Here is a 12,405-nt window from a genome sequence, read left to right as displayed (position 1 = left end):
GAACTTCATTTGCCGCCTGTAAATGGCTTATAGACCGCGTTTAATATTACCCCGGTGAATTTAATTGAGATGGACTTTTCGATAATTCTCCCTCTCTTTAATTTCGTTACATAGATTTGAACGGGGCGAGGGCTATCGAGGGATCGAATCTGGTTCAAAATTCCGAGTAAAAGCTGAAAACGGTCAAACTACAGAAAACACGCGCTATAGAAATGACTGCACTCTTCTAATTAATCATCACTCGATATATTTGCTCTCCTTTGTTCGATTGAGTCCCTTTAATAGCGCCAGGGGGCGCTTGCCATCTCCAATTAGCGTGGCCTATCATAAAGCCCGAAGCCATCTCAAAGCCGACGGAGCGGTTATATTTAGTTATTTAGTCGAAACGGAAACTACTCTGTCTCTCTCGTATTCCGTAAGATCCTTTATTAGTTACCTTTATTAATAAAACATGGGAGCCATTGTAGCCGCGGCCCTCCGTCTGATTGGCCATCGTCCTAATTCCCTTCGCTGTCAATCGAGGTTGGATTTAAAACAAGACGGCGGCCGAGATGCCGGAGGAAGTATACACCCAATCTCCGTTAGTTCCTCTCGAGCCGCCCCTGACCAGACGGTTGCCATGGTGACGCTCCGCTCCGGAAAGAAAAGTTACGGGCGGAAACTCTCCGTTCCTTAATCCCGCGCGGACTGTACCCCTCTTCCCCGTACTTGATATAAGTGCCAATTGAGAACGGGCGGCGCGGGGAAGTTACTAGATATTAGGGTGGTCGCCATTGGCTCGAACCGCAAATCGAGAAAAAACGAGTGTTTCCGTCCGCGCTGCTTTTGTTTTGGACAAAATAATAAATAAAGAGTCTGGCCGTCCAGGCCATCCTGCGTTGATTGACTTGATTCGGCCCCAACTAGGTCACTCATCGATGAGTTTGGCGCCGATAGAAACTACTTTATTGTTTTGACCAAGCTTATTACTTTTCAAATGTGATTTCGTCGAGGTTATCTCTCCCACGTTTTCTTAATATTTTTTTAAAATTAATTAACTTATATAAGGGTTGTTGATTTCTTGATATTATTTGTTTTATATAAGATTTTTTATTTAATGCTGTGGATTTTTAATATCTTTTTAAATAATATGAAAATTCCATTTAGTTTATTAAAATCTGTCTGTTTTATTTTTAAGGGTTGTTGATTTATTGATTAAGAAACGTAATAATCCATATTATTTGATTTATATCAGAATTTTGATTTCATTGATTTCCCAATGCTTTTTAATTTTTATTTCTTTTTAAATAATAAGAAAATTCCATTTAGTTTATTTAAATCTGTATTGTTTTTATTATTATTTTCATTTTAATTGATTTTGAAACATTTAGTCTCTTTTTTTTCTTAAACATTATTAACACTTTGAATGCATTAGTAATATAATTAAAATTTTAAAGTAATCTGAATTGCTTTTCATTAGTACTAGTTTTATTTGGCAACCAAGAACATTTTTGTACATTTTAATAGTAATAATAATAATAATAATAATAATCAGCTAGGCTCATACCTAAGGCACCACCCTAGGCTTTTAATACCATTAAGTTTTTGGCATAAATACATAGAAGCATCATAAGTTATTTAAATCAATATTTTGTTAAATAATTTGATTTAAATGAGACAACCCTAACTTATCTCAGAAGAAGATTGTCTTTGAATGTTAATAAAACAGGGTTGCCATACGGCAGGGAAAGCGGGAAAAAGTCAGGGAATTAAAATATTTGCCTAAAAAGTCAGGGAATTTTAAGAATTTGTAAAAATTCAGGGAAAAGCCAGGGAATTTTAAGAATTTGTAAAAATTCAGGGGAAAGTCAGGGAATTTTAAGAATTTGTAAAAATTCAGGGAAAAGTCAGGGAATTTTAAGAATTTGTAAAAATTCAGGGAAAAGTCAGGGAATTTTAAGAATTTGTAAAAATTCAGGGAAAAGTCAGGGAATTTTAAGAATTTGTAAAAATTCAGGGAAAAGTCAGGGAATTTTAAGAATTTGTAAAAATTCAGGGGAAAGTCAGGGAATTTTAAGAATTTGTAAAAATTCAGGGAAAAGTCAGGGAATTTTAAGAATTTGTAAAAATTCAGGGAAAAGTCAGGGAATTTTAAGAATTTGTAAAAATTCAGGGAAAAGTCAGGGAATTTTAAGAATTTGTAAAAATTCAGGGAAAAGTCTGGGAATTTTAAGAATTTGTAAAAATTCAGGGAAAAGTCTGGGAATTTTAAGAATTTGTAAAAATTCAGGGAAAAGTCTGGGAATTTTAAGAATTTGTAAAAATTCAGGGAAAAGTCAGGGAATTTTAAGAATTTGTAAAAATTCAGGGAATTCAATTTTATCTTGACACTTTTTGAAGGTAATTTTACTCTAGATCTATGACAAATTCAATGATTATCATTTATTTCCTTAAAAGTTTGGCTAATTTTTTCAACATCGCAATAACCTTTTTACTGAAATAAACGTGTAATTAAATTTATTAACTTCTTCAAAAATCAGGGAAAATCTCTTAAAATGGTCAGGAAAAACAGAATAGTCATGGAATCTCAAACTTTTGTGGCAACCCTGTAAAAATAGTTTTTATCGCCCGAATTCCAGTTGCTAATTTAAGGATACGTACGCAGGAAGCCGGGTCTAAAAATATTTAAATTAGGAAATGGCCACTATTATAATAAACCGTAATTATATTTGAATTAAGACACGATGCAACCATTACGCGAAAAAAAGTATGCTTTTTAAAATGTAGGTTGTCCCTAATTCAAAGGTCAGACAAACTTGAAAAATTAAGCTCAAAAGGGTGGCTGAGATCAGCAACAACCAACGTAACCAAAAATAAAATTTCACCTTTGTTATTTTAACCTGGTTTTCGAGAAGAATTTCCTCTTAAAGGAGAACTGTCACCAAAACCAAAGTTTACGAGATTTTTTCACAGAAAGATAGAAAATATATTAATAATTATGTCCCTGAAATTTTATAGTTATTGGAAAAGTATTTAAAAAGTTACGCTACTTTTTCCGCAACCTACATCAAACGGCTCCAAAAATTTCAGAAATCGCGGTTGAACCTACGTGCAGCGCCAAAAAAATTAAGCGGCAAAAATTTTAGAAAGGGTGGCGTGTAAGGCATATTAAAAACACGATTAACTACAATCTACCAATATAACTATGTCAAAAAGCCAAGGAGAATATGGTAGCAAACGACAGTTCCGACCGAAAAACGATAAAAACGGGGGGAAAATATTTCGATCACGAGATGGCGCTGCAGGTAGGTTCAACCAAGCGGTTCTGAGATTCTCGAGTCGGGGGGATAAAACACGAAATTTGGTTGCTTATAATAAATCAAATACTGGAAATATTAACATGAAATTTTTTGTATAACCATTTTCGGACGTCCTCTATCCATTTAAATGGTTTTTAACCAATTTTAGGGTGGTGACAGTTCAGGGTTAGTACACGACCTGGAATACCTGGAAAACCTGGAAAAGTCAGGGAATTTGAAAATGTTACCAAAAGGTCAGGGAAAAGTCCGGGAATTTGAAAATGATTCCCAATGGTCAGGGAATAGTCAGGGAAATTTAAAATGGTCCAAAATAGTAAGGGAATTTTAAAATGACCCCAAAAACAAATCCGGAAATTAAATTTTTGAAAAATACATAATTAACATTTTTCAAGATTTAACCTCAAAACTTAAATTTATTCTACAAAAATGGTCAGGGAAATTTAGCAATTTAGTCAGGGAAAACCTGGAAATGTCAGGGAATTTTATTCCGGAAATTTTGTACGAACCCTGCAGTTCTCCTTTAAAAGAAAAAGAGCCGGTTAATAATAAATTTTAGTAGACAATTTAGATCTATTTTCCACAGTTTTATAGCAACAACGTATTAAAGGGTGTGGAATTCAGATAAAAATTGTAACAAAAAATACCCTCGTTAGAAAACGGAATTTGGACTTTGCAGGAAACGAGAAAAGGCAGCGCGTTGAGCAATTAAGGGGAAAGAATGCTTTTCTTATTTTTCCATCAAATTCTTTCCGCCCCCACCGGGGGGGATGCACACGCGCCCCAACCGAACCGCGGAGAGAGAAATAAAACGTTAGAATAGTTAGTAGTAGAGGATGATTCTCAAGAATCTCTTTTTCCCACCATTAATCGCTGCATTTCGTGTTACTAGTGTTTCTTTTGGTTTTCTTGTATCGTCTTTTTAACCTAAACCCGCTATTTTCGTGGTATTGAAATGACGTATGTCGTCGCTGTCGTCGGTCAGGGTTGCCAGTAGAGTAGTAGCACTACGTAGCTTTGGCCATGGCCGCCATTTGGGTCGTAAGTTTTTTATCTATAGGAAAGAGCATGGGTGACGTACTAGGACGTCATAGTGCCATTACTCTATAAGACAACGAAAAGTCAGTCATGATTTCTGGCAGCCCTGTTTTCCTTCTCTCTTCCGTCGTCTGCTCCCAAGCTAATTGGTCAGTGAACCAATACCATAGAGTAATCCACTCACATAGAGTGGAAGGCAATCAGCGAAACTTGCGAACACTTTTCGTACGCAACGTCTTGTGAAATAAACAAGTTGGCCTAATGTTATTGTATAATATCTAGATAAAAAAGTAAGTTTTTAAAAAATGTAAAAACAACATCATCGCTCTTCGGACTATATTTATTCACTCCTCGAAAACAAGTTGGCCCGTTAGGATTAATGTTTCATGCTAGTGTTGTAAGTCGGAAAATGACCGAGGCCTTTTTTCCGGAAAATGTTCCGTATTTTTCCGAAAAAAAATAAAAAAGGTTTTCATTCCATGATTAGTCTAATACATTATTTGCAAATTTAAATAAAGCGGGATTTTCGCCTCATTTTTTCGAATCTTAAAGTAAAACTAAACCTCTAGACTAGTTTAAACTGATTAACAATGTAACACTTTTAATGTTTTGTAGTATGTTTAGTGTTATTAGACATTTTATATCGATAAAAAGTTAAATTACTTTTTAAGGGTTTATAATGTTTTTATGTTTACATTTTTTTATTTTTCCGATTTCCGAAAACATTTCTGGAAATTTTCAGCAGTTCATTTTTCCGGAAAATTAACAACTCTATTGCACGCGCTTCCATAGGGCCTTCCAATCTATGCTAGTGTGTTACTCTATGGACTTAATGTCTGATAAAACTAAACTAATAAAATTTAAAAACTGTCTAATTTTGAAATCAAACACGTCAGTAAAAACTTAGAAAATTGTTAGGGAATAATGGAATTTGAATCTGACAATATTGTAGCTGCTATTAGAATGGCAAAGAGAACGCTGAAATTTGAAGTGATTAATTTTCAATAGACCTTTCCATAAATTAACGTGGCCTTCTTGTTTGCTGTTTTTTTCTCTCACTTCTACAATGCTTCCCCAGCTCTCCCACTAAAGAGAGCGAATGAATTCGTCCATAAGTTTGACTGCACAATTTCAAGAACAAGTTGGGCAATCGTAGCGAATTTATGGAAAGGCCTATTGTTTTCTAAAGTTTCATCTTTGATGGTGTGAAATGAACAATGGCATTATGATGTGGCCAACTTGTTCCGAGGTCTTTCTTTTGTCTCAGACTCGATCCAAACTCCTCGACACGGCTGATTACTCCCGATTTAGAATTTTGTTCCTCGAAACGCGAGGGGAAACCGTAAGAAGTCGTTTGTAGGCCGCGTTTGTAAGCATCTCGAAGTTTTCTCGGCGTCTATGAAATATTGAAGAGGGGCTCAGGGATTGGAAGAGGCCGCGAGTCAGTCGAGAAGAGAAGGATGAGCGGGTCTCTAGATAGGCTTCTTCTCATCTTCCGATCTCTCGTCTCTCCGCTCCATGGCAACAGAAAAGGCTCGCTATTTCCGCGAAAAGGCGTCGATATTGGAGGCAGTTGTCAGGGAGACGAGAGAGATAGATATATAAAAGAAGGGGAAAGATTGATTCCGCCCCCTCACGTTGTTTTGAGAAGCTGCACTCTGCGGGGGAGGGATGCTGCCGCTATATCTGGCTCCGAACCGGCAGGCTGGTATGGTTGGATTTATTACGCCGTGTTGAGAATAATACCGGGAAACTAATGTCCGCTCTCGTCACGTGACTTCCATCCGCCAATCGGGATGGCTTCGTGTCGGGTAGGTCTATCCGAGGTTACGATAGTTATTTCCGTCGCTGATATAGATTTGCGCGCTCTCTCCTTAACGAGGGCCAAAGAGAGGTTTTATTCGGGGTTGAAGCCCGTTTTTTCGCTAGACCGCTCGCTAACCTTCTGGGTGGCTCGCGCCCCTGTTCCGAGTGAAGAAGGAGATGGTGCTATAGGGTTATATCGGGGTGGCGTCCACGCCGGAATTAAAGCCCTTTTTATTTCGTTGCCCCAAGGGGGGGGGGGGAACGAAATTATTTATCGACGCGATGTATCTATCTCGTCCGGCTCTCGCCTAAATTATATCGTTGATGGATATTTTTCCACTTTGGGGAGGCAGCCTGTAGGACCTTATCTCCGGCGCGCGGTTATAGCTGGGCTTATGGAAATACAGTTGGTCCTTTCCTCCCTCGGTTTCAAGGGTGTTCGGGGGCGAAGGGCCAAACTAGTAATCTCCATATTGGGTCGTTAAAAGCGGCGTGAGGCCAAAGCGCCTATGTTTTATTAGGCCGCGTTCCGGGGATAAGACGATTTTATTAGTTGAGATGTAGCGACCGATCAATGGCCTAGTTGAGTGAAATTAACAGACACTGAAATTTTGCGGGAAAAAGTTAAGGCTTTCACTTATTTCTGGGTTTAAATATAGCTTAAAAGTTTTTTTTTCGGAATCGCTTTTGGCTTAAGTGTGTAAGTGGTGAAAATTAATTTATGTTTTACGAGGGATCCGATATTTGAAAAAAAAATGATTATAGAAATCTAGAAATCAACTTAAAAATCGATTGCAAAACACATATTATATTCTATGAATAAATGACGATATGAGGTGGAACATTGAAACGCATTGTTCACGAGAATACAAGGTATACTAATACAGGGTTCATACAGACCTGGAAAACCTGGAAATATTCGTGGGAAAACCTGGATTTATCAGGGAAATCGAGTTGCCAATAGCTGTATGAAACCTTAATTTAATAACAATAATTTATTTGCAGCAACGACGATTGCAAAATACATCCTATTCTATGATGATTTAAAATCGTCAATCTCATAGTCAAACATAGTTGATTACTTGATTTTATAATTCAGTAGATTTTATCGCCCATTACAACAGGGTTGGCAAAAAAGGTTTTTGCCGGGACATGTGGGAAAAAAGTGGAAAAAACTCTTTTCAGGCTAAATTAATCATTGATATATCTATTAAGTGACTAATTTGGTCATTGCAAATAGGAGAGATGAAGAAAAGGCCAGAAGAAGAGTGAATAGAATAGAAGAATATACTGCTTTTATTATTTATTTTTTATTGAATTTTGCCACTAGAGGTGGAAAAAACCATGGAAGTACGATTTTCCACACGGTTTTTAACAGGAAAACAATAGGTGGAAAAAACTAGTTTTTTCCACCCTTGGTAAAATTGTGCCAACCCTGCATTGGAACCTGCTATACGTTCCACGTTTATGACCTTGATGGATAGACAGGGTTTTTACACGACCTGCAAAAGTCAGGGAATTTGAAAATGATTCCAAAAGATCGGGGAATTTGATAATGTTTCCAAAAGATCGGGGAATTTGATAACGTTTCCAAAAGATCGGGGAATTTGAAAATGTTTCCAAAAGATCAGGGAATTTGAAAATGTTTCCAAAAGATCGGGGAATTTGATAATGTTTCCAAAAGATCGGGGAATTTGATAACGTTTCCAAAAGATCGGGGAATTTGAAAATGTTTCCAAAAGATCGGGGAATTTGAAAATGTTTCCAAAAGATCGGGGAATTTGATAATGTTTCCAAAAGATCGGGGAATTTGATAATGTTTCCAAAAGATCGGGGAATTTGATAACGTTTCCAAAAGATCGGGGAATTTGAAAATGTTTCCAAAAGATCAGGGAATTTGAAAATGTTTCCAAAAGATCGGGGAATTTGATAATGTTTCCAAAAGATCGGGGAATTTGATAACGTTTCCAAAAGATCGGGGAATTTGAAAATGTTTCCAAAAGATCGGGGAATTTGAAAATGTTTCCAAAAGATCGGGGAATTTGATAATGTTTCCAAAAGATCGGGGAATTTGATAATGTTTCCAAAAGATCGGGGAATTTGATAACGTTTCCAAAAGATCGGGGAATTTGAAAATGTTTCCAAAAGATCAGGGAATTTGAAAATGTTTCCAAAAGATCGGGGAATTTGATAATGTTTCCAAAAGATCGGGGAATTTGATAACGTTTCCAAAAGATCGGGGAATTTGAAAATGTTTCCAAAAGATCAGGGAATTTGAAAATGTTTCCAAAAGATCGGGGAATTTGATAATGTTTCCAAAAGATCGGGGAATTTGATAACGTTTCCAAAAGATCGGGGAATTTGAAAATGTTTCAAAAACGTAAGGGAATGTTAGAATTACCCCAAAAAAAATCAGGAAAATAAATTTTTGAAAGAAATAATTTTACAAGATATTTACCTCAAACCAATCATTTATTCTATAAAAATGGTCAGGGAAAATTTTACAATTTGGTCAGGGAAAACCTGGAAATGTCAGGGAATTTAAATCCGGAAATTTTGTACGAACCCTGAATAGATCTCGCATCAAAACTCGATGTGAAATAAAGCCCAGTATTCTGATGGAAAAAATACAGATTTAAGGTGGAAAAAAAGCAGTGAGATACTAGTTAGCTGGAGTATTCGTTTTGACACGATTGAAATTACTGTCTTTGACACATTCTGTATCACGCATCGTCGACCACCGTCACTAGCATCCCACCATTAAATCACCAAAACGCTGTCAACCCCTCCTCAAAAGGGGCGTTAAAATCAAATCCTCTCAGAGAAGAAAATACAGCGCCATCTAGTGGCGAAAAAAAAAGAGATGGTCCAACTACTTTCCCACGCTCCCGTTTTCTTTAATTCGCCATCTTTTCTACGCTCTGCGATTTCAATAATAGAAGATCGAAAAGTTTAGCGAAGAGGGGATTTATAATGAAAAAAAGGTCTTCGCATATAAGAAAAAAAAAAACATTATACGGGCCCTATTTCAATTACAATTTTTTTATAACGTTGATAGAATCGAGTGCTGAGGGGGGGGTCGAAGAATTTCATTCCCCACAGCGATGCCGAGCTGAAGAATCCATTCAATTCTATCTTCCTACAATAGGATTTCTCCTCCATTCCTGCGAGGCCTTTTTGGCTGGGCCTCATTCTCGCAACAGGGTCGTTACGCTTTTATATCGTGGGGCGCCCAAGTTATGGAAGGTCGCGATTGAACTATCTCACTTGACACTTCGGACGACGGCGGGGAAGTCGGTGGAGTCAGGCCTGGTCCGTCGTCGATCAATTTAATACCGAATCTTTGATACGGCGATGATTACTCTCCGCACTTTTTGGCGCTCGGCGTTATAAAAACGGCCAAGGTCACTTCATTATCGCTCTTATGGACCCATTTATTGTTTTTATATACGGGACGTGCTGATGTCGTACCCTCCCCCCCCCCCGTAATTATTTACTTAATATCGTCATTAGGAGTAATTTGGGGTTAATAAAAATTACTTATAATTAAGGGGGAAATTAAGGAATAAGTCTATTTTTCTCGAATACACTCGAGAGCTTCCGTCTATTTTGAGTGCTTGATCAAATTTCTTTGCTTTCAAGAAAAATAAAATAAAATTTGATTTTTTCTTTGTGAACCGTATCTTTTGATAAAAATTAAATCATTTTGAATTTGTTATATATCAATTTTTCCTGGTATAATTAAAAATAGAATTATATTTTTTATTAAATTAAAAATAAAGTCTTGTTAAAATACGTCATTTGAAAGAAACATTTTTGTTAAAGTTATATATCAATTTGAATTGGTTATATTTAAAATTTCTCTGAGAAGGGCGGTTATATTTAAAATAATTAAAGTTATATTTTCATAGAAACATTTTAAAAAGAAATCATTTTTACGCCCTTTGAATATTTTTAAATAAAATTCTTAAGTAATATTTAAAAGGATTTTTTACGTCCTTTGAATATTAAAATAATGTAATTAATATTTAAAAATTACTTGTTAATATTAATTTTTTTTAACAAAATCCATTGATAAAAGTAACATATTTTGGAATGGATTAAATTCTAAAATTATTAAATTATTTTTACGCCATTTGAATATTTAAAAAAAAAAGTAATCTAAATAATATTTAAAAATAAATTAATTTACGTCCTTTGAATATTTTTAAACTAAACTAAATTATATTATATTATATTATATTTAAAAAATAATTTTTGTTAATATTAATCCTTTGAATAAAATCTTTTGATAAAAGTTTCATCGGTTAAAATTTCAAAATTATCTAAGGGCGGGTGTATTTAAAATAAATAGAATTATATATATTTTTTTAAATATTTTCTTAAGAATATTTAAATAAGAAATATTTTTTTACGCCCATTGAAACAAAAATGTTTGATAAACGTTATATCAATTTGAATTGGTTATATTTCAATTTTTCTCTGGGAAGGTCGCGTATGTTTGAAAAAGTGACGGTTAACATACTTGAAGGGCGGCGAGTTCGTTTATTTCTTGCCGGATCTATTTCAGCTTCCGCGGCTCCAAAGAGCAATCTATCATTGCATCTCCACCATCTTTTCAAACATAAATAAAAAAACTTAACTCTAAAGTTCACGTCGACTCCCATTTTGAAATTTTTAAATCCGCTAACTTTTCATTTTATTTCGGCGCTCGTGTACCTCTATGGAGGGGGGTCATTTCGTTGGAAATAACGCCATTGGGAAGGGCCACAGCCCGTAAAGGTAAAGAGCCGCTAAATTATACACCCAAAAAAGTCTTACAACGAATGGCGTAGGCGTCTTCCAGTTCTAAAGGAGGCGAAATCGGCTCGTGTAGTTTACATTATAATTGATAGATGGCGCCAGTCGTATCACGAATAAAAACTGTCTGGCCAAAAAACCTCTCGCGTTCTTCGGGACTTTTTCTTCAACGAGGGTATTTCATATTCCAACAACGAAGTAACTAACGGCTTTCGTGACTAATCTAGCGTCTCATTAGAATAATCTTACGACTCGATAATAACCTTTTTTTTTGCTTTCGTTATAAAACGTGCCAACCGTTGTTTTTCGCTAATCTTCGATTTCTGAAGTTGCATTCTCACGTTATTTATTCAACTCTAGATGCGAGTTGTTTCTTTATCTCGGGTGTTTTGATAAAATCGGGGGAACTTACTCGCGTAACCGTATCAAAGGTGCGCAACGGATTTCATGCGGCCGGGCTTATCATATCTGGGCCGCTGTTTAGAATCGACAGCCCGTTTCAGATGTATCGCTCTCGCTGCTCGATAAAGTTTACACGAATGATTGTCCCTGAAATGCACCGTTCAGAGTATTCAGTTTATATTCCAAATAATATTTCATCTTCGCAATATTGATCGTATACTTTTATCTTATGTAAGTAGAATAAAATTTATATATTACTAGCTGGGGTACCCGGTTTTTTTCGTGGAAATATGCCTATTTCTATAACGAAGGAAAAAGCGCCAGTGACGAAACTCAGTCTTTTGGTTAAGATCAAAGTGTAGTATCTTGTATACAGGGTGTCTTCATTTGATCGGTCCAGGCATTTTTCTCAAAAACCATACCTTCTAGAAATGTGAAATTTTCGGAATGTACTCTCTCGGAGGAGATCGTTGTTATTTGTGAATTTCAGAAAAATCGTGAAATTTTTCACGGTTTTAGAATTTGTAGTTTTTGAACGTTAGGTGGTAGACGAAACGTTTCCAGGAGTAAGTTGTAGAGCATATTCGAAAACCTTTAATGGAGTTGGTATGGTCAAAATCGTACATTTCGTCACTGAAATAATAAGTCTTGAAAAATAACAAGTTGGTACTACCCAAATGTTTTTACTCCTCATGTTATTGTAATGATTGTCTGTGAACCAAATCATTGTTTTACCTTAACAAATTAAGTGTTAGAACAAGTGCAATTTTATAAGGAATTACAGTAAGACCCCGCACACGTTCTCTAGGGACAAAATGTTGGTGTTTTATATTAAACAAGAAAAAGTAGTTTAGTAGTATAGTTTTTGAGAAAAATGCCTGGGCCGATCAAATGAAGACACCCTGTATAGGGGATATACCTAATTATTAATTTAATTCAATTAATGTAGTTTTTCCGCGTAGCTGGGGTACCAGGTATTTCCCAGGTAAATATGGCTATATGTATAACCGTAAGTGTGAAATGCAAAAGTTTTACTAAGAGCTATTCACAAGACACACTGCAT

At 35.8% G+C, this 12,405-nt stretch overlaps 1 protein-coding gene across 3 annotated transcripts in view; it reads left to right on the top strand.

Annotated features, from left to right (window-relative positions):
- LOC149941319 (SLIT-ROBO Rho GTPase-activating protein 1-like) overlaps positions 1–12,405 on the top strand; it is a 127,210-nt gene that overhangs the window by 11,910 nt on the left and 102,895 nt on the right. For 2 of the 3 annotated variants that reach the window (XM_090180204.1, XM_090180203.1), the window contains exon 1: positions 5,241–5,324. The exons of the other annotated variant lie outside the window; for it this stretch is intronic. In XM_090180204.1, coding sequence (XP_090036330.1) covers positions 5,259–5,324 — 66 coding nt within the window. In that variant the 5' untranslated portion in view covers positions 5,241–5,258. Of the gene's footprint in view, positions 1–5,240; positions 5,325–12,405 lie in introns of those variants that run through there. 3 annotated transcript variants of the gene reach the window in all.

This window comes from Leiobunum rupestre, chromosome 6 (genome assembly GCF_980474605.1).
Source record: "Leiobunum rupestre chromosome 6, qqLeiRupe1.1.hap1, whole genome shotgun sequence".
NCBI lineage: Eukaryota > Metazoa > Arthropoda > Arachnida > Opiliones > Sclerosomatidae > Leiobunum > Leiobunum rupestre.
Note: the sequence above shows the minus strand (reverse complement) of the source record. Positions and strands in the feature narration are given on the sequence as shown.